At 36.9% G+C, this 21,321-nt stretch overlaps 3 protein-coding genes across 4 annotated transcripts; 2 read left to right on the forward strand and 1 right to left on the reverse strand.

Annotated features, from left to right (window-relative positions):
• Positions 1–1,735: 1,735 nt before the first annotated feature.
• On the forward strand, positions 1,736–9,494 carry LOC145012394 (protein NRT1/ PTR FAMILY 3.1-like). 2 transcript variants are annotated; one of them, XM_078971191.1, is made up of 4 exons: positions 1,742–2,049; positions 7,558–7,775; positions 7,879–8,444; positions 8,546–9,494. In XM_078971191.1, the coding sequence occupies exons 1-4, from the start codon at positions 1,953–1,955 to the stop codon at positions 9,435–9,437; spliced, it is 1,773 nt and encodes a 590-aa protein (XP_078827317.1). In that variant the 5' UTR covers positions 1,742–1,952; the 3' UTR covers positions 9,438–9,494. The 2 variants fall into 2 exon arrangements, with proteins under 2 accessions (XP_078827318.1, XP_078827317.1); XM_078971192.1 differs by lacking the exon at positions 7,558–7,775 and having other exon boundaries at positions 1,736–2,049.
• LOC145012395 (uncharacterized) lies at positions 9,454–10,849 on the reverse strand. Its single transcript, XM_078971193.1, has 2 exons — positions 10,738–10,849; positions 9,454–10,208 (listed from the first exon to the last, which is right to left on the reverse strand). The coding sequence occupies exon 2, from the start codon at positions 10,134–10,136 to the stop codon at positions 9,570–9,572; it is 567 nt and encodes a 188-aa protein (XP_078827319.1). The 5' UTR covers positions 10,137–10,208; positions 10,738–10,849; the 3' UTR covers positions 9,454–9,569.
• Positions 10,850–14,111: 3,262 nt separating this feature from the next.
• LOC145009832 (uncharacterized) lies at positions 14,112–14,480 on the forward strand. Its single transcript, XM_078968461.1, has one exon. The coding sequence runs from the start codon at positions 14,112–14,114 to the stop codon at positions 14,478–14,480; it is 369 nt and encodes a 122-aa protein (XP_078824587.1).
• The last annotated feature ends 6,841 nt before the right edge of the window (positions 14,481–21,321 follow it).

Genomic DNA, 21,321 nt, shown 5'->3' on the forward strand with positions numbered 1-21,321 from the left:
CCTAATCTATATTAATCATATTCACATTTAACAAACATTTTACACTTTTTTATAAAAAATGTTAATAAATTAATTTACAAAAATAATAATTATACAACCTTATATAGTTAAATATTTGAATTAAAAAAATAATAATTATATAACCTGATAAAAGAAAAAAATGAAAACATACTTGAAAGTGAATTAAGTTACGAATTATAATTACAATAGCTGTGAAATTCTTTAACCAATATAAACATACTATATGTTGAAAAATGTATTCGAACATAATGTCAAATAAGTAAATAAATAATATTCGAATAAAACGTCAAAATAAAAAACATTAATAAATTTACTTGAAGAAAATGTTAAAAAGATTAGAAAAAATAATTTGAGCAAAATGTTAAAAAATGTTAGCATATATATATATATATATATATATATATATATATATATATATATATATATATATATATATATATATGTATGTATATGTATATATATCAATAAATTTAAATAAATCCAAATCCTTAAATATATAATGAAAATAAAAAAATAATAAATAATAGAGAAAATTACATAAATGGTCCCTGTGGTAGAAACATATTACATAAAGCATCCTTATGCATGAAGGGCAAATATGTCATTTCACATAGGACTTAACTGAAAAAGTTAACGCCGTTAGTCAAAAGGACTGTCTTTGCAAGATTTTGAAACCACAGGGACCATCTGTGTAAAGAATTCGTCATAAGGACCATAATTGGTCAATTTTGTCAACCATGAGGACCATTTATGTAATTTTGTATGTATATATATATATATATATATATATATATATATATATATATATATATATATATATATATATATATATATATATAAAAGGTATTTATTAGAAAATGTTTATATATGTAATGTATTCCATACATTAAAGTCTCATTAATTTTAATAATTCAAAAATTTTCTCATTTTTCTTATAAATTTAAAATTTCCAAATTGGTAAAATTTTATATTTAATTTTTTTTTTTATAAATAAAGTATTTAATAAAATAATCCATGGTTATTATTAGAGAGAGGGAGGGGGATGAAATAAAAAAGTGGTAATGGTAGTTTTAGTGGAAGGGGGACGATATATGGTGAATTACCATTTATAGTGGTGGTGGTGATCTCAGATCAATCTTCACTCTAATTTCTCAAATATGCATAGACAAGTAGATGTAATTTCAATGCCACTGGGACATATTATGTTGATCAAACTGCCAACCGAACCGCACATGTTAATGCTATCGGATCCCTTCTGATGGATTATAATGACTTTTTAACATGTAAAATTGGACTCTAAGCCCCTAGACTACTAAAATGCAAAGATAAATGAGCTTTTTAGATAGAATATAAGAGTAAAATATTATAAAATTAAACGCATGCTTATTAAAAACATTATCGGCTGCCTACGATAGATAATACATTGGTTTATCCAATGGATTCTTGATCTCTACCAAGGGAATTTTCAGCATAGAACTCAACCTACTTATGAATCGGGAGAAACGGTCGAGGTGATTAATGATCACATGAAATCACATGATCTAGTTCAGAATTTCTAACTACAAAATAAGCAATTCTATAACGTAAATTAAATAACAAAACCGAAATTTTACAACTACAATAACCAATTTCACCCCAACATAGAGATCAAATGAAGTGTGCATATTGTGAGTACCACAAAACGAAACCCACACAACACCAAAAACTAAAAGACAACATGAATTGAACCTGTGCGCAGCATTTATTCTTTTTTTAGTTTTCAACGCTAAATTAAAAGTTTAAGATGTCTTGGTTCCCTATAATTGGCCATTAATATGTTTTTTGTCGTATGAAGACCCCACCAAGCATAATAATATTGTAGCCATTGTGCATATTATTGTTTGAATCAGCCACTTGTGAAAGCTTCAGATTACTCCAAAAACATCAACAAGATGGAACCAGAAAATGAGCACATGGAAGATGAAGAAAGTATGGAGGTTGCAAAGCGCAAGAAGCTTGGTGGGATCAAAACCCTTCCCTTTATCCTTGGTATGTATATTCAAACCCGACTCATATTTCATGATCTATTAAAGCTTCTAGCGATCGAGTATGTAATATATTAAATCTGGTATCCATACTCACAAAACAACCTTGAAACTCATGCGACAACACAAGTTTAGATATGAAGGAATTGATTGATGGTTAGGTCCAACAGGGTAGAGAAACACAGCGGCAGAGAAATAGTTGTTTGATTGCTAGATTGAAATAGCAATCGATGCACAAATCACAATGGATTGGATGATATGACTTAATTAATCCAATAAGTTATATACTTAGTGTATTTTTTTTTCTTAATGTATAAATAACAACTTAAAAAGATAAGTCAAGATATGAATCATCTATATACACATATATTCTTTTTTCCGTTATATTCAATGGGTTATTCACTTTTCAATTAATTTTATTTAAGTATATCCCTATTTATAAATTTATAATTAATTACATTCGGTACATACATATTTATATAAAAAGCAATTATTAGTTATATCAAATGTTTAAAAGTTCGTACAAAATATTTTTTATTTAAGTATTTTATCATTTTATAATTCAATGTTACTTTTAAGGCATTTTTATTATTTATTACATAGCAAATTCATATCTACGACATTGACCATAGAATTTGTTAATTCGACATAGTAAATAGTGGGTGATTAATTTTAAAAATTAAAAAAAAAATTAAAAAAAAAATTTAAAAAAAAAAAAAAAAAAAAAAAACCTACTTTATTTAGTGACCGTTTTCTTGTTCCCGTTAATTCGCAATGAATAGTGACTTATTGAAGAAAAGTTAATATGCATGAATTTATCATCTCAATAAAAGGTTGTATGCATGAATATATTTATTTTTTGAGATTATAGATGGACACATTAATTAAAAAGTTAATTGTTAAATAAAAAATTAATTGATAGCTAAAAAATTAGTTGATAAAAAAACAATGTTTGATAAAATTACCTGAAATATATAAAATGATATTTTAAATGAATGTGTATATATAATTAATTAGGGTGTATATTTGAAAAAAAAAACTCTTCTAAAAAGACAATCTAAATAACTTTTTAAAAAGCTAGCTTATAATCTACTTTTTAACTTATCATATAAAAAAAACTCGAAAAATAAGATAGATATGACGCATCAAAGATAACCTAAATGACTTTTTTACATATATTTCACCAAATAAATTAAGGTCCGATATATTTCTTGTAAAATATTATTAAGAAAATTTCTTATCGAGACAAAAAAAAGTGCACTAGTTTTTAAAAATCAAGATTTTATAAAAACAAAAGTGATAATACCTTTTTTATGTTCTTTTTTTAATGATAAAACATTATCAAAATTTATAGTTTTATTTTTAAATGCATTTTGCTTCGCTAAATCGATTCTTCGTTATGATGATATTTTGACGCTTTTCTTTATGATATATCAGAGTGAACTAATAATCTCACTCTTACTATATCCTTCAAAACTAAAAGCATGATGTTTTTCATATAATTTAATTTGAACGTATAGCCGAATACACTTTCAAAATTTGACTTATGCTTTTGGGCTGTAGTTTTATATACATATCGGTGTCAAATCTTAATTAATATTGATAACATATTTTAAAAATAAAAAAAATAAGAAAAATAAGAAAAATAAAAAAAATAAAAAACAAAAAAACTATTGTTAATAATATAAATGAGATTTGTAAGATGTAATTATATTTTAACTAACATATTATTATTATTTTCTTTTAAATTTTTTTAGTGGTATAGTATTAAATAAATTTCTTAATCGGATACCCTTTTATAATTAGAGGCCTCATGTGACCGCACGATCCACAAGGCCTATGGATGAGTAGTGGAACATGGTATCCGTTTACGGAACCGTAACCGCCTCAGTTCCGGAATTGAAATCGCCTTAAGCGGTTTCAATTCCGGTTCTCATTTTTACGGAACTACTAGGTACCAGCCGGAACCGACATATATATATATATATATATATATATATATATATATATATATATATATATATATATATATATATATATATATATATAACTTCAAAAATGGTCCCTGTGGTTTTCAAAAATATCAAGTTTAGTCCCTAAGTTCAAAAAACCTCACAGATGGTCCCTGTGGTTTCAAAACTTTTAACATTTGGTCCTTCCGGCTAACTCCGTTACCATTTAGCCGTTAAGTAAGGGGTATTTTTGTCATTTCACAGCCCAGGGACTATTTATGAGGTTTTGTATTACTTTTTTTAAAAATAAATAAATAAAATTTAATATGCAAGGGTCCCATCTCTCTCTCTCTATCTCTCTCTCTCTCTCTCTCTCTCTCTCTCTCTCTCTCTCTCTCTCCTCTGTAAGTTGTATAAAATTCCTACCCTAATTTGAAAATACAAAGGTTTTTCACTCGTAATGCCCTATCATTCCATACTCTTCCATCGATCAAATATGTTTTCATTTTCGCCTTCGTCACCACCAAATTCTACCACCGGTTCCTCTGGTAAACACTCTGATCCCCATCTCATCCTTCTCTTCCTCCCTCATCATAGCCTGAAGGTGGATCTTTAGTCTTAGACAATCTCCTTCTTTCTTTCGTCAACATGTCAAATCCAGATCGAGCATCATAAAAAGGGTAGGACCTCACATTCTGATTTTAATGGATTTCCATTCCATTAACTTCTTATATGCCCTTTCTTTAGGTTCAGTGATGAGGGAAACAAATGGTGGTGGAGAGCGCTCAGCAAGAGCAGCTCCTGTTAATGGTGGTGTTACAAATCACGAAAATGCCCTTAGGCAAAGCAGGGGATGGAGGTGCTGGTAGTCCCTATTAGGATTTTAGTGCTGCCTTTTGAAGCTTCCCGAAGCTCTATGGGTATGCTATTTCCAGTGGTCACTGAAGAAGGAGCTTTTTTGTACAGCTCATTCCCGAACTTAGGCTTGGACTTTTCTGAAAATTTCCACAATTTCACGTTACCTTGGTCCAAGAGTTTTGTACGGAAAGGAATGAGGGTCCGGAAACTACAGAAACTACAGAGTACCTCGTTGAGAAATTATGATTCAACCAATCATCATCTTCCAGATGCTCCAGACCTTCATCAAAATTGAGCAAATAACTAGCCCGATCGTACTGGAATTTGGCGTGCGGACGTCGTTGCTTGTTAAACCGACGGATAAACGTCTTCAATTTCGGAACGGCGACAAGCACCGACCACTCTTTAATCTTCTTAAATTGTGATAATCCCTTGGACCACCACCGATTATCGTAAGCTTTTCCGTCGTCTGCGGTCCCTAGCCACCAGTTCGGCTCTACGGAAAATGTAAATCGATCGCAATGAATACACGACATCCAGAAACAATATCTTTTCTCGGGGAATGAGACCTCATCAATTAATTCTTCATCGATACCGGAATGAGACGTCTATCTCGGTCTTCAGTATTCCTGTTCTTGTTTCTTGAATACCCTTGTCGATTTTGTCTTGAAAAGTCTGGGTTTCTTCTTGAACATCGATTTTGTGTTCAGAAAGTACTACTTTGACATCAAGAATCTTACCAGGGACGCCATGAGATACGAAATGAGACACCGACAACATTTGGTCGTGTAAAGAGGTTTTTGGGGATGTAGGTTGGTACGCTGTGGTGGTTCTCGATTAGCTTTGCTGGTGTTGGACGAAGAAGGACAGATTCAATTGGTTGTGGCGGTGATCAAATGGGAGGCGGCGACATTTCGAGATATATTCTTATACCTATGAGAGAGAGAGAGGGGGGGTGGGACCCTTTATTAAATAAATTGTATTTTTTTTAAATAACAAAAAACTTCATAAATGGTCCCTCTTTTGTGAAATGACGGAAATACCCTTCATTTAACGTCCAAAAGGTAACGGAGTTAGCGAAAAGGACAATTTGTTAAAAGTTTTGAAACCACAGGGACCATCTGTGAGGTTTTTTGAACTTAGGGACTAAACTTGATATTTTTGAAAACCACAGGGACCATTTTTGAAGTTTTGTCATATATATATATATATATATATATATATATATATATATATATATATATATATATATATATATATTCATTTAAAATTCTAAAATTTTAAGCAATTTCTTTTGAACATTTAAATCGGTAGAATTTCTTTATAGGTTTTTGGAAAGATATCAATTGGTAGAACCCTCGATAAAGGAAAGAGATGTTGTGTATGAATCACTCACATGTTCTTCTGAATTATATATATCTGCGAGACTAATTTGGAAAAACGATAGGCGTAGGTATATCCAAGAATAAACAATTTTGATAGGAAAGATCCCTCTAATGACTTCTCTCGGAGCTTTTATAGTAATTAGAATATATAGAATTGTGATCAATCAAATATTGCAAAGTCCCGGTATTTATTACTAGTCATAATTGAACGATAATGGAATTTCCATCTATACCGGCACCATAATATCAAATTGGGGAGGAAGATTAGAATTAGAGATTGATAGAAAAACAAAGATATGAGTTCGCATGAGTAGGCAACAAAAACTATCTATTCTAGTTCTATTATCAGCTATGGGGTTGAATATAACTATGCATATATTTACTCATGATATTATTTATGATAGTGATATTTTCTAATCCTCATTTTTAAGACGAAGTGAATTTCATATTGATGTTATTGATAAATTTATTGTAAGCTTACGATAGATATATTTTTATAAGTTTTAAAATTTCAATAAATTTAATAAACCATGTACCGGCTAGCTATTGGAACTGCTACCTGTCGATTGCGATTCCAGTTACAACATTTTAGGAATTGCTGTTTCGACTCGCCTACGCTCATCCATGTCAATAATAATAATATATTAATCAATTTTTAAAATATTCATTAGTTTTGCGTGAGATGAGTTGGTGTTTGTATACATGAAACAAGGTTTTTTTTTACTTAACTGTTAAATCGTTCGGTCCAGATTAACGCAATATATAAATGACTAGATCAAATGCTTAACATATTATGCATACTAGTTGTGAGACCCGTATGTAATACGGGTTGGATAAAATAAAAAAAAATTAAATATGAAGGTTTAAACAAAAATTTATTTAAATTTGAAATTTAAAATTTAAAATTTAAATTTAAAAGGAAACATATTAAATACTATATGAGTTGTAATATTGTAATTTAATTGTTATTTTCAATTAAGGCAATTATTAATTAATTAATTAAGGTGTAAATATGATGTGTTAATTAAGAAAGATAAAAAAAATGAGAAAATGACAAATGGAAAAAACATATTTATTCAAAAATACCAAAAAATGATAAGTATCAAAACTCATAAGAGATTGATATGTGGCAAAAAAAACTTTCATTTATTAAGAAGGATTAAATCCCAAAGAAACATCCGGTAATAATTAGAACTAATGTTAATTTACCAACGAAAATTGTTGAATTTCACAATGGACACCATGCATAGATATATCCTTGATTCCTTGTCATGTGTAACAAGCTACCAATGAAGCTAGCTTTTGATGATTTGGCAGCAAATGAGATATGCGACAGATTCGCCGCTACCGGATTCCATGCCAATTTGATCACATACTTGACCCAACAACTCAACATGCCATTGGTCAAGGCTTCCAACACTCTCACCAACTTCAACGGCGTCGCTAGTTTTATGCCCATCATCGGTGCACTCGTCGCCGATTCTTTCGCCGGTCGTTACTTCACCATCATCATCGCCTTGCTCATCTACGAGCTGGTTCAATTCTTATCGATTTCCAGTTTTCCACAGTCCACACCACCTACTCATATATACACATGCATTAATAATGAAACCTAACGACTTCATATCATCTCTGCAGGGAATGATCATCATTACTGTATCATCAATCTTGCCTCAATTCCGGCCACCGCAATGTCCGACCCAAGTCAATTGCAAAGAAGCGTCGTCATCTCAACTATCGGTGCTGTATATCGCCCTCCTCCTTACCTCAGTCGGGTTAGGAGGAACTCGGCCGTGTGTCGTTGCGTTTGCTGCTGATCAACTTGACATATCCAAATTGAAAACACAAGCAAAAACAACCACCTGGAATTTCTTCAACTGGTATTACTTTTTCTTGTCGCTCGCAAGTTTATCTGCTCTTACGGTGGTTGTGTATATCCAAGATAGGGTGAGTTGGGGTTGGGGACTTGGGATTCCAACCATAGCAATGGGTATTGCATTCGTAGCATTTTTAGTAGGTTCTCCGATTTATCAGAAAATAAAACCACAAGGAAGCCCGTTTGTTAGACTTGCTCAAGTGATCGTTGCTGCAACCAAGAAATGGAAAACTTTGGTGCCTTCGGATGATAATCTTCTTTATCAGAATAAAGAGCTTGATGCAAGTATTTCTAAGGATGGACGACTTGTTCACACCAATCAATTGAAGTAAGATATGTCGAAAAAACATAATATACATGCACACTCGAATTTGCATATGCTTCTTCTATACTTATATTAATTGATCACCCACTATTTTGTTTTTGAAGGTGGTTTGATAAAGCTGCCATAGTTACCGATGAAGACACCGATCTCGTTTCAAACTCACCAAAGCTCTGGCGAATCGCTACTATCCACAGAGTTGAAGAACTAAAGTCCATGATTCGATTGTTGCCAATCATATCAACAGGAATAATTTATGTAATGGCTTATTCACACCAAGCTAGCTTCACCCTCACGCAAGCTCGCACCATGGATCGACATCTCTCCCCGTCATTTGAAATCCCTCCGGCGAGCATGGCTGTCTTTGGTGTCATCGGCACCCTTGTTACTCTAGCATTATACGATCGTGTATTCGTCCCCTTTGCATATCGCTTCACAAAAAACCCTTCAGGCATCACATGTTTACAAAGAATCGGTGTAGGTTTTGTCGTGAACATTCTTGCAACATTTGTGGGATCATTTGTGGAGATAAAAAGAAAACAAGTAGCAAGAAATCATAACTTGCTCGACAAGCCAACTGTAATGATACCCATAAGTGTGTTTTGGTTAGTTCCTCAGTATTCACTTCATGGTGTAGCAGAAGCGATGTTCCACGTTGGTAAACTCGAGTTTCTTTATGATCAGTCGCCGGAAAGTATGAAAAGCACGGCGTTGGCTCTTTACTGGAGTGCAATTGCAGTTGGACAATATGCAGGGACGTTAATGGTGACCATGGTTCATAAGTACACTAATAAAAACGGGAGAAATTGGCTCCCTGATCGGAATTTGAATAGAGGTAGATTGGAATACTACTACATGCTAGTTAGTGGGATTCAAGTTTTAAACCTTTTTTATTATTTTGCATGTGCATGGTTTTATACTTATAAGCCATTGGAAGAGCATGCAAAAAGTAAAGAAGATGGAGATTTGGAGTTACTCGTGGATAACACTACAACTTGACGATTGTAATCTGATTCTTTTATATGGAAAAATGATATGAAAATGGTTTTAATTCTAGCTAGCTAGTCTTTATTGAATCCTCTCAATGAGTAAGTAATCCAAAAAGGCAAAAACACAACAAGAATATCAAATTCAAATGTTCGTTAAGCCTGGCATGACATCATCATCTTTATCTCTGTCATCGTTCATGTATTTTCCATTCGAATTTCCATTGCATGCTTCATCTTCCTCATATTCATCGGTTTCTTGCATCTTTTCTTTTCCTTTGCCTTTTGGATCACTCTTTTTTGCCATTTCTTCTTGTTCATATTCTGCCAACCTAACAGCAAATGTTGTCTTTCTTGCCGTTGCTCTGCCTCTTCCTATTCCTCTTTTTGGAGAAGTGTGCGTTTTTCGTATTTTAGGGAGTCCAATTACAACTCCTTGAACGGGTACTCCTCCTCTTCCTCTTTTTCCAGCTTTTTTCATGGGCGACTTCCGCTTACGCTTCTTCACATCTCCTTGCCATTCCTCACCACTACTTTCGCTACTTTTTTCATCATCTTCATCGTTTGACACTGTCTGTATCTGTTCTTGACCTTCATTATTTGATCTTGACTGTGTCCGAGTCTCTTCTCTCTGTTCTTGACCTTCATTGTTTGCTCTCGCCTCTGCGAGTCTTCTTGCGTGAAAAGGATTGGTCTTGGATACCCGAGCCATTGGATTTTAAGCACAAAATCTCAAAACTAGTCTTACACCTATGTGTGTTTGATTTCAAAACCAGAAAAGTTCCTGAATAAAATTGAATCCAGGAAAAAAGAAGAATCACATAATGTACAAGGGAGATAGTGGAATATCGATTCAGATGGAAACATAAATCAGATTCGATTCGTAAAAGAGATTCAAGAAAGTAAACTACTGAATTCTCAAGAAAGGGTACAAGGAAACTGAATAGAATGAACACAATAAGAAAAAGATTCAGGTATTTGCAGAATTTGTTAACAGAAATCAAAGATTACAAATAAAACACGACTAAGAAGCTCGAATTAAGAGAGATTCAAAATCTTGATACAAATTCAAAAACCCTAAATGAGCGCCAAGAAGTAGAAATAAAGCAAGAACAGGGAGGAAGAGGGAGTAAAGATTCATAATGTAAATGAAATGCGAATCGATCGTATATGATCAGACTATCAAGTGCGAGTAAGAAACAGAGTATCTCAATTAAGAAACTGTAATGAAATTTCGAAAACTCCAAACAAGAAAACTGCAATTTGACATCAGTAGAGAGATGAATGTAACTAAAAGAGAGAGAGAAGTGTACCTATGAATGAAGCAGTTGATTACTTGAAAATGTAATCACTAATCATCCGCATTACCAATGGAAGGTGATGGTGGAAGTCGAAGCCTGAGTTGCATTATGCGTTTATGATCACAGAAATTTTTGATGCATTGTGATTATGAGTTATAGCAGAAGGAATTAATAGAAGAATCAAGTACCGAACTCCACTTGCATCGCTAGAGCTTCGACGCAAGCGGCAATTTTTCATATTGTACACGTGGAACCACGGTATTGGTGCATAATGTGGAAGTCGTTTTTTTTTTTTAATAAACGATGGTATGCAGCTACTTAAGCGCATTTAACAACTTCAAAACGATTATAAAATACAAATAATACACAAAACTGTAAATTTAGTTCTATGATATTCAAAAATCTTTGGATGGGGTCCAAACACTTTCGGGATTGCATGGAAGGTTCAAAATCAAAACATTTCTTTAATTTTGGTCCAAAAAAACTTGAAAAGACGATTATACCCTTTTTATTTTCTTTTTTGTATTTTTTATATTTTCTTTAATAACTTATTAATCAAAAATTAAAAATAAAAAAATTGGGCCCACCTCCACCCCTACCGATACTCTCTCTCTCTCTCTCTCTCTCTCTCTCTCTCTCTCTCTCTCTCTCTCTCTCTCTCTCTCTCTCTCTCGTATGAATGGATGAATGAAAGGGTTGTTGATTTCTTAAGATAATTAACATTTTGAATAAACTTCTCGATTTAAGCATATACCAAAGAGGTGCAAAGTTAGGTCTTCGATTTTCACAGAAGGAGAAAGGGATGAAAGGGTGTCCTTCTTCACCAGAAAGATCTCCAGATCCTCAGTCGAAACCTGATGTTGCTGCCCTTCTCGTTTGCGTTTATGCTTCAAGTTGTTGATTATGGTTTTCGTTCAAGATCTGAATTGGAAATCAATTGCTGAAAACACTAGCAATCAAGCGTCGCCGCCATTTCGAAGAATGTTAGGGTTTCAAACGATGTCGTCGGATCTATGTCTAACCCTAATCAAAATCCATCTCCACAACCAAAATCTGAAGACGAAACGAGATCTAAAAGCAAAATATCAATTTCTAGAGTGTATGTGTCTGTTCGTGATTGAAGGCAAGAAATCTATTTCTTTCCCCAGAATTCTGGCATTTGTATATTCATGAGATGAACACAATATCTTCATCTTTATATTTCCCCTGATTTCTTCATCTTCATCTAGTTCCCATATATTCATCTTGTTCAGCCTTATATGTATGTGTATGAATAAGGAAGAGAGAGAAAGTGAGAGAGTGTATCAATTTGGTTTAAACGTTCATCAAATGGTAGTGGTGATATTCCGTTTTTTCTGAAAATCAGAATGATGAAGATGGGTTTTGTGGAGAGAGAGGGGGGGGGGGGAGAGAGAGAGAGAGAGAGAGAGAGAGAGAGAGAGAGAGAGAGAAATAGAGAGAGAGAGAGAGGGACGGTGGGTTGGGTGTGGGATACTTTTTTTCTTTTTTCTTTATTTTTTAATTAGAATAGTATTAAAATAATTATAAAAAATACAATAAAGAAATTAAAAAGGGCATAATCGTCTTTTTAAATTTTTTTAGACCAAAATCATGGAAATGTTTTGATTTTGGACCTTCCATGCAAGGGAGAAAGCTTTTAGATCCCATCCAAAAAATTTTGAATACCATAGGGATTAAATTTACAGTTTTGTCTAAATAATAAGATATGTTAAAAATGTATTAAGTTTTTACTCTCCTAATTTATAACTTCGTAACAATCACATTTAGATTAAATTATATTAACTCAAAATTATTGGTATCAATTATATAAATATTTCGATAGTAGATGGCATATATTTCGATGATTGAAATTTATTACTTATTGTAGCATGTATTCTTAAATTTGGTTTAAAAAATAAACACAAGTTTTTGCCGATTCTCTATTGGGCCTCAGAAAGAGTTCGTACAGTCGTACTAGGTCCTTTTCCATTGTTTAATGTTTATTGAATTTTCTCTGTAAGGCTTCGGCCCAAAAAAAAAAAAAAAAAAGTCTATTTTCGTTTGAAGTAAAAGTCTTGGTAGATTACTACTCGAGCGAGCCTGACGCGATCAATATAATCTATCGATCAAAATGTGCAACACAAAATTTTTGACATTTTACTAAGTGATCAATTAAAGAGTATAGCTAAATAATACGAATTATAGTAATACATCATTGTTATTTTATAATATATCACTATTATCAAGTAATAGTTACAAATAGGTAAATTAAAGAGTAAGTCATGGTTGTGTATTTGTTGGAAAGCTCGAGACAAAAATAATAATAATAATAATAATAATCCATGGTGTATTATTAATAAGAGCATCGATAATGAATTTTTGGGAGTTTTTTCAAGAATTTTTTCATCCCACGAAAACACCTTAAATTTTTGAAAAAATAATAATAATAATACTGCGCGAGGAGCTTTTCATGGAGCTTCAAGCTCTTCGTATGAGTTTTTTCAATGTTTGGCGAGCTTATACGTTTTCAATCAATTGTATACAAGATGTTTAAGAAAAAGAAAACTGATACAAGATATCCTAAGATCTAATAAAAAATTTATATTAAACCTTAAGACTAGTGGCTACGGTCATAAATGTTTGGAGGAGCCTACGTGGTAATGCCTCAACGGCGTTTAGGGCCATGGAACATCATTCCCGCTTCTCGTTTAATGGTAATGTAGCTCAACAGGAGAAGCAACCAACCATATATTATTTTTTTACCGTTGAAAAGCCAAAAATTTTAAAAGAAATTAATTAATATTGTTGTATCTATAAATACATACTAACTTACCCAATTTTATTCACAATATTCTTTTCTTTTTCTATATTTTATACAATTTCAATACTACTTCAAAAAAATATGGATCCATTCAACACGTCATCCGATGATGATGATATGTCCATCACTATGATTTACGAGTATCATACTAATGAGCTACCAGAACCAGATCTAACTCTTCTACTAACAAGACGTGTGATATTAAACAAAAATTACAATGAATGACATAAACATCAACATCGTGATTATTTTGCGGATGACTGTGTCTACCAGTCAAAAGATTTCAAAAGAAGCTTTCATTTAAGTAATAATGTGTTTGTACAGATAGCCAACACCTTGGAAAGCATGTATCTTTTCTTTAATTTTTATACATATTAATTATATCTTTATATAAAATTAATACATATTTTTACTTATTAAATATATATTAGGTATCGTTTTTTTTTTCCAATTAAGATATGATGTTCGGGGTAGGCAGGGATTCACATAGTTGTATAAATGTGTTGCGGCAATTTAGTTGATGACTTACGGGTAGTCACCCAACTTTATTGACGTTTATATGATAATGTATGAAAGAACTGCTAAAGAAAGTTTGTATAGATTGTCAAAAAGTGTTGTTGAAAATCTAGGTAACGTTTATTTGTGGAAACCTTCATTACATGATATGCAAGAACAATACGTAGCACATGAAGAAAGATATGGTTTTCTTGGTATGATTGGAAGCATTGATTGCATGCACTGGAAATGGAGAAATTTTCCCCAAGAGTGGAGAAGGCAATTTGCAAGTGGTCATAATGGAGCATCTTTATTGGTATTAGAGGTTGTTGCTTCTCAAGATTTGTGGATTTGGCATGTTTATTTCGAGATTGCGGGTTTCAACAACGACACCACGTTCTTGATAAATCACCAATGTAATGCTCGTGTTTCCTTCTAGAATAGTCATAGTTTGTAATCACCTTAGTCTACTATTATAATCTTTTTATGAACAAATAAGAAATGATTATTCTTATATTTATGTGCTTATATGTTTTATACATCTTATGCAAATTATATAAGTATTTAATAATAAAATAAAAATACACATTGAAATTAAATGGTTATTTTGGAAAAATAGTCTTAACCTAGTTATAGTATACGTCATAAGGATTTCGGAGATATAAGGATTGTTCGAATACCGACTTAGAGCAAAGAAGTTATGATACATTGAAGTTTTGCGTTAAATCCGATTTAGTTGAGGATGTCGCAAAATAGTGAATCGGAGTGTAACACCCCAAAGTTTGGAAAGCCAAGAAAAGAAAGAAAAACCTCAAGTTTAAGGGGAGACTCGGCGAGTCCATGGAGGGACTCGGCGAGTCCGAGCGGGATCCGGGTTGTGGTGTAAGCGACCGACTCGGCGAGTCGGCCAAGGAGACTCGATGAGTTGGGTTTGAGCGAGGAAAAACCCTAAATCCGGGATTTGGAGCCTATTTAAGCGTCTCATTCTCTTTCCTAGGGTTCCTTTACTGCCTCTCTACCCCAGAACACCAAACCCTAGCCGCCATATCCGTTTTTGAGCTGGATCTTGCCTTGTAGAGTGCACTAAAGCTTGGAGAAGGAAGAAAAGCCTTGGAGGTGCAAGAAGGGACTGTAGATCCGAGATTAAGAAGACATTTCAGACTAGTTGGAGGTAATAAGTTGTTGCTTGGACTCCCTTTGCACCTAGACCTATTCTATTATGTGAGTTTTGGTCATTGTTGGTATGATATGTAACTAATCCGAGTTGGAGGTTCAGATCTGAGGTTGCTACCTCAGATCCATGTTTGTTTTGGTCTTGAATCCCCTAAAGTATCAGCCCTTGGTATGTTGAAGAAGTATGTTTGCCATAAACCCTAGTTTAGGGTGTTTTGAGCCTAGATCTCTTAATCTACACGTAAAGTTTGCCACTTTACGTGGGGGATACTCCCTAGAAGTATGGATCTATGAGTTGGAAACTCTGTTTGGCTCGAAAAGACACTGCATGGATTGAGGACTGGATAGACTCGGCGAGTCCTTCGAGTGGACTCGGCGAGTAGCTTGAAGATGAGGAGGAACTCGACGAGTAGGATGAACAACTCGTCGAGTCGGATGAAGTTAGGCATGGACTCGACGAGTTGGATGAGCAACTCGACGAGTTGGTTGAAGATTGTCTAGGACTCGGCGAGTCTGTTCTTGGACTCGGCGAGTCAGATCGCGAAACCCTAAACCCTTTGAGTTGGGGCTCGAATCAGTGAGTCGGGTGGTGACTCAGCAAGTTGGACAGGACAGGACTTGGAACTAGTTAGACTCGGCGAGTCGAGTCGCGAATAAGAAAGACCCAGAGCATATGAACTCGGCGAGTCAGTAGGTAGACTCGGCGAGTAGGGTTGACCCGGAAGGTTGACTTTGACCAGGATTTTGACCTTGACCAAAATTGACCTAGTGACCTTTGGAGGTCAGTTGGACTAAGTGTTATATTGATATTGGTAGCTCGAGGAGCTAGTGGAGCAACAGTTGAAGTCAGAGGTCAGGTAGCAGTCAAAAGGATTAGCAGCAGCAGTTCAGCAGCATCAGGTGAGTTTCCTTCTAGTAGGGACGGGTCTAAGGCCACAATGCCGGCCCGTTCAGTTAGCAGTAGTTTCCGGACTTCGATCCGATGCAGTAGTTAGTATGTTTGATGCCTTCGTGGCTCAGACAGGATTTATGTGTTATGTGTTATGTGTTATGTGTTATGTGTTCCGGGCTACGGCCCGATGTAGTATGCAGTATATGTGTTCATGCTAGTTGATATGTTATGCTATGCTATGTTCAGTCAGCTTCCGGACTTCGGTCCGATGTAGGGGCAAGGCCCCAGTTAGTCCAGACTTCGGTCCGATGCAGGGGACAAGGTCCCAGTCAGTTTCCGGACTTCGGTCCGATAAAGGGGGCAAGGCCCCAGTTAGTCCGGACTTCGGTCCGATGCAAGGGACAAGGTCCCAGTCAGTTTCCGGACTTCGGTCCGATGTAGGGGGCAAGGCCCCAGTTAGTCCGGACATCGGTCCGATGCAGTGGGCAAGGCCCAGTATGTGCTTTATATGTTATTGCATGGTATGTGTTAGATTGGGGGAGCTCACTAAGCTCCGTGCTTACGATTTTCAGTTTTGGTTTCAGGTACTCAGTTTTCAAAAAAGGAGCTCGGGAAGATTGTAGTGCACACACCATAGTCAGATAGCCTGGGAATGTTTGACTTTGATAATGATATTATGTTTTGAATTAATACTCGAGAATTTATGTTATGACTTATGATACAGTTTTTCTAAATATGATTTTAGTAATGTTTTTAAAGAAATTTTTGGGTTGTATTTTTGGGTCGTTTCAAGTTGGTATCAGAGCCTTGGTTTGAGGGATTTGGACATGCTCTCGAGCGTGTCTGGACTCAAACTGAGGGATTGGTATAAAGATTTTCAAAAAATGAAAAGTCGGTTTTGTAAAAAGAGAGTTTTGAGAAAGAAAACGGTTTTAGAAAAGTAAAAAGAATTCAGAAATAAGGAACTTTGAAAAGAAAAAAAGGTGTGGTGCATGCAATCAGCCGAGCTCAAGTAAGTACTCCTAATTTACCCATACAAGTTATGTTATGATTATCATTATCAGCTTCAGTTTCAGTTCAGTTTCAGTTTCAGTTTCAGCTTCAGTAGAACAACATGCTAGAATAGGACTAAGGATCTAGGATGATGCCTTATGTGCCCGTTTTATGTGTTTCAGTAGATAGTAGTAGGATAGCCTGTGTAGGTTATGCCTGATAGCATGAGCTTAGCATTGTATGCTAGTGCAGTTTCTTGTTATGAGAATTGTTTTGCCTGAGTATGTTTCCTCTATCCGAATGCTGCTTGCTTTGTGCTTTGTGGGACTCTGAGTGATGGGAGTTAGCCATTAGGTGAATACGTCACATCACATGTGATCAGGGTTGGATAATCTCAGAGTGCTGGATTTGGCCCTACTGGGCAGCTCTCGTCTGAGTCCAACCGTTGTAGGGACGAGACTTTTACTCGAAGGATTATCCGAGCCTCATTACATGTGATGGTATTCAGGTGGTGGCTAATTGGCATTACAAGGAGGCCTTCAGCAGCTGAGGACTGTTTGGGTAGAGTCAGAGGTTCCCTAGGGCAAGCCTAAGATGAGAGTAGCAGAGATCAGTAGAAGAGTAAAGGGGACTTGGTGGAGTTGAGGTAACTCTTGAGGAAAGTACGGGTAGATGTGGAAGGTAGTAGGGGCCCATACTACTGAAAGCAGAGGATCCGTACTCGATTCAAGAGGGGCCGAGGCAAAACCAAGGAACTAGTAGAGTGTGTGAAAGATCCCTCAGCGGTAGTGTGTAAATTGATCAGGAATTGTTATATTTTCAGCATGGTGACATTGCGCGAGATATCAGTTGGCAGTTCAGGTGCAGGGGAGGGGTCTGGCTTGGGCTTTAGAGCCGGGCAGCTTGATGATCAGATGAGGGATTTCATTTCCGCAGAGATTATGCGCAACATCATTGATCAGACTCCAATGATCTTCGGTTCAGTTAGAGAGGCCATTGTGGAGCTCATGGACAGTCATCTTGAGGCCTTTAAGGCCGGGATGGTTTCAGGACAGATTGGGGCTCGTCTAGGTCCCGAATCTTATGGAGTTCAGGGATCCATCAGGGAGGGAGATCCTATTTCTAGTTCCTGCCATTGGGGGGCAGGGGTGAGTGGGGCATTCTGTCTCCAAGAGAGACCTTTGCATGATTGGATAGTTGAGGAAGTTTCGCAAGCCATTCGTGAGGATCTGCCCGACATGGTTGTGAGGACCACTGATAGATTGATAGCGAGGCTCCAGGATCAGACAACTGCTGTTCAGTCGGCAGGCGTTGCCGTTGGGGTAACGCAGGAGCGAGAGCCGGGCAGGGGGTCGGAAAGGAAGAGGAAAATGGATGAGACTCAGGTAGCCACAGGTTCGGGTAAGAGGCCCAAGGGTTCGGAATTGAGGACGAGGAACTACCAGAGCCGCAGTCGATGCGGGAAGTGCGGAAGGACGCACATGGGTGTGTGCAGGCATAGGAGTGGTGGCGATGCCGGATGTTTCAAGTGCGGACAGATTGGCCATTTTAGCAGGGATTGCATTATTACCATCGCCCAGGGACTTGATCCAATATGTTCCCATTGCAGTCAGAGGGGCTACAAGAAGGCCCACTGTCCGAGTTTGTATTCAGCAGGGCAGGCGCTAGCTCCTGCCCTTGGGACTTCAAGTACCGTCAGTGGTTGTCGAGGCCGGGCAAGGGTGCCTACGGCTCGGAGCCGAGTTTCTCCGGTAGATTTCAGCAGGGATTCGAGCAACACTGAGTAATGGAGGTATGTAACTTTGTTTTTTTTCTTCTGTCAGCTTATGTTATGGTTCTACATCAATTGTGGTATAAGTGTTGTGTTATGGAGTGGCTTGCTTGTGATTATGTTATATGCCATTTGCATACCTCGGATAATTGGTTGGTAGTTAGGGGATGTGCTCTTATGGAGAAGGTTTCGGAGGATGCAGTAACTGTAGCATGGTTGGGAGAGATTTGGTTTGTTTCGCTAGTTCGGAGTGGTTAGTGTTTGGGATGGATTGGTTAAATTCCTACCTGGCGGGCTTGGGTTCCCCAGTAGATGTTTTGGAATGGTAGTAAAGGTCAGGATCTCTTTTGAATGTGAAGCAGCAAGGGGTAAGCATGATCGAAGTGGGGGAGAACCCTCCGGGTATACATGGATAAGAGTCACGTAGACCCAAAATGAGTGCACGGCCTCTAAGAAGAAGTGGTAGTAGCACAGTGATGGATGGATTGAGAAGTTCAGAAGTGGGAGTTCGAGAACTTTTCCCAGCAGTTAGTTCATGTAATGGAGAGGGTTAGAAGCTGGTTGGGAATCCAGGATTTGAGGACCACCTGTAAAGGCTCAAGTGAGTCGGAATGAGGATCCGGAGAAACGGTTAGCAGGAGATGTCTTCGTATTCGTAGCCAGTGGCAGAGCCAGCATGCAGGATTATGTGGATTCAGGAGTTGGGAATTTGGAAACTTCCCAACAATAGCTTCTTATATCTGGATTAGTAGACGGTTGGTTCGGGAACCGAGCCGAAGAGTTCCTTAACGAAGCGCTGAGCATTCAAGGATATAGGATGTCGAGGATGATGCAGTAATTCAAAGACTGAGAGCTGGTTTTGAGAAATCAGGATGAGGATTCACGAGCGGGACTAGGGATAGTCAGGATGTCCTCGGGATAGTAGTAGTAGTGTTGTAAGTCTGCGGGGGTAGCCGTAGCATTCACTAGCAGTCAGATAGTAGTAGAGTGTTGTAAGTCTGCGGGGGTAGCCGTAGCATTCACTAGTAGTCAGATAGTAGTAGTAGTGTTGTAAGTCTGCGGGGGGTAGCCGTAGCGTTCATTAGCAGCCAGATAGTATTTGAGAGTTGTGAGTCCGCGGGTGTAGCCGTGGCTTTTATCAGATTGGTAGCAGCATGAGCGCGTTGTTGAACGCGGGAACGTAGTAATTCCCACCCGTTCGGGTGCAGCAGTGGGAATATGGGAATCCACGGGTTAGATTCGGATTTCCCAAATGGTTCAGTTATGGCTAAGTCAGCAAATTTTGGCTATAGATCGTCACATCAGTTATGAGATCAGAGTAGCAGTGGACCGTTGGGGTTCGGGTATGTTAAAGGCTACCGTCAGTCTGGGAACCATCATGTTGTTAGCCATGGAATGGATGATGTCAGGATGTGATGAATGGACCCGATCGGTTGGATCGGAAGGTTGTTAGAGCCACAGCGACAGGATAACTAGTGGAAACTAGTTCCAGAGAAAGATTTCGTTCAGAAGTCGTGGAAGCGACTAAGTGAGGAGTCCTTAATTCCGCGTTTGAGTCGGAATTCAGTGTTTCAGTCAGTTCAGTGTCTCAGGCAGTTTAGAGTTTCAGGCATGATCAGTATTAGTATTTGCGTTGGAATGCAAGTGCTGGCGGTATAGTTGGTTGATTTGGAAATGACAAGTCTCTCTCAGCAGGATCAGCTGAGCCTTCGGTCGAGTATAAGTGATATGTAAGGATAGCTAGGCAGGTAGCTTTTCTTCAGGATGAAAGGTTTGAGTTAGTAGGAGTTGAGTAATCAGGGAGAGATAAGCAAGCTGGTTCCAGCAGCATCGATTCAGTATGGATGGCAGAATGGATAGAACAGTTATAGACAGTCGAGGTATCTTCCGGAGTCGCTGGGAGTGGCAAGGAGATTGCGATGGAGTGTAGTGACCGGTGGGAGTTCGGTAACTCAGATATTGGCAGAATAATTGAACAAGGGTAGTCTCAGTGCATCCAGTAGGCAGATGAGAGGCAACAGGATTTTCAGTCGGAGGAAGTAACATTGAGGAAATTATGGAAAAGAAAAGGATTCAATATGTACCAATGGTAGTGATCGGCATTGTGAATGGCTGGAGTGAAGGACAAAAAGGGTGTTAGATTTCCCAGACAAAGAGTTGGACGCAGTTTGCAGGCAGTTGGTCATAGCAAACTTCGAGGATGAAGTTTAATTTAAGTGGGGTAGAGTTGTAACACCCCAAAGTTTGGAAAGCCAAGAAAAGAAAGAAAAACCTCAAGTTTAAGGGGAGACTCGGCGAGTCCATGGAGGGACTCGGCGAGTCCAAGCGGGATCCGGGTTGTGGTGTAAGCGACCGACTCGACGAGTCGGCCAAGGAGACTCGATGAGTTGGGTTTGAGCGAGGAAAAACCCTAAATCCGGGATTTGGAGCCTATTTAAGCGTCTCATTCTC

This window comes from Lactuca saligna, chromosome 8 (genome assembly GCF_052625555.1).
Source record: "Lactuca saligna cultivar CGN05327 chromosome 8, ASM5262555v1, whole genome shotgun sequence".
NCBI classification, from domain to species: Eukaryota; Viridiplantae; Streptophyta; class Magnoliopsida; order Asterales; family Asteraceae; genus Lactuca; species Lactuca saligna.

Coding starts and splice junctions, on each gene's coding strand:
- LOC145012394 (XM_078971191.1), top strand. CDS start 1,953: ATGGAACCAGAAAATGAGCACATGGAAGATGAAGAAAGTATGGAGGTT. Junction 2,050..7,557: donor AACCCTTCCCTTTATCCTTG/GTATGTATATTC, acceptor ATGATTTGGCAG/CAAATGAGATATGCGACAGA. Junction 7,776..7,878: donor CCTTGCTCATCTACGAGCTG/GTTCAATTCTTA, acceptor TCATCTCTGCAG/GGAATGATCATCATTACTGT.
- LOC145012395 (XM_078971193.1), bottom strand. CDS start 10,136: ATGGCTCGGGTATCCAAGACCAATCCTTTTCACGCAAGAAGACTCGCA.
- LOC145009832 (XM_078968461.1), top strand. CDS start 14,112: ATGTATGAAAGAACTGCTAAAGAAAGTTTGTATAGATTGTCAAAAAGT.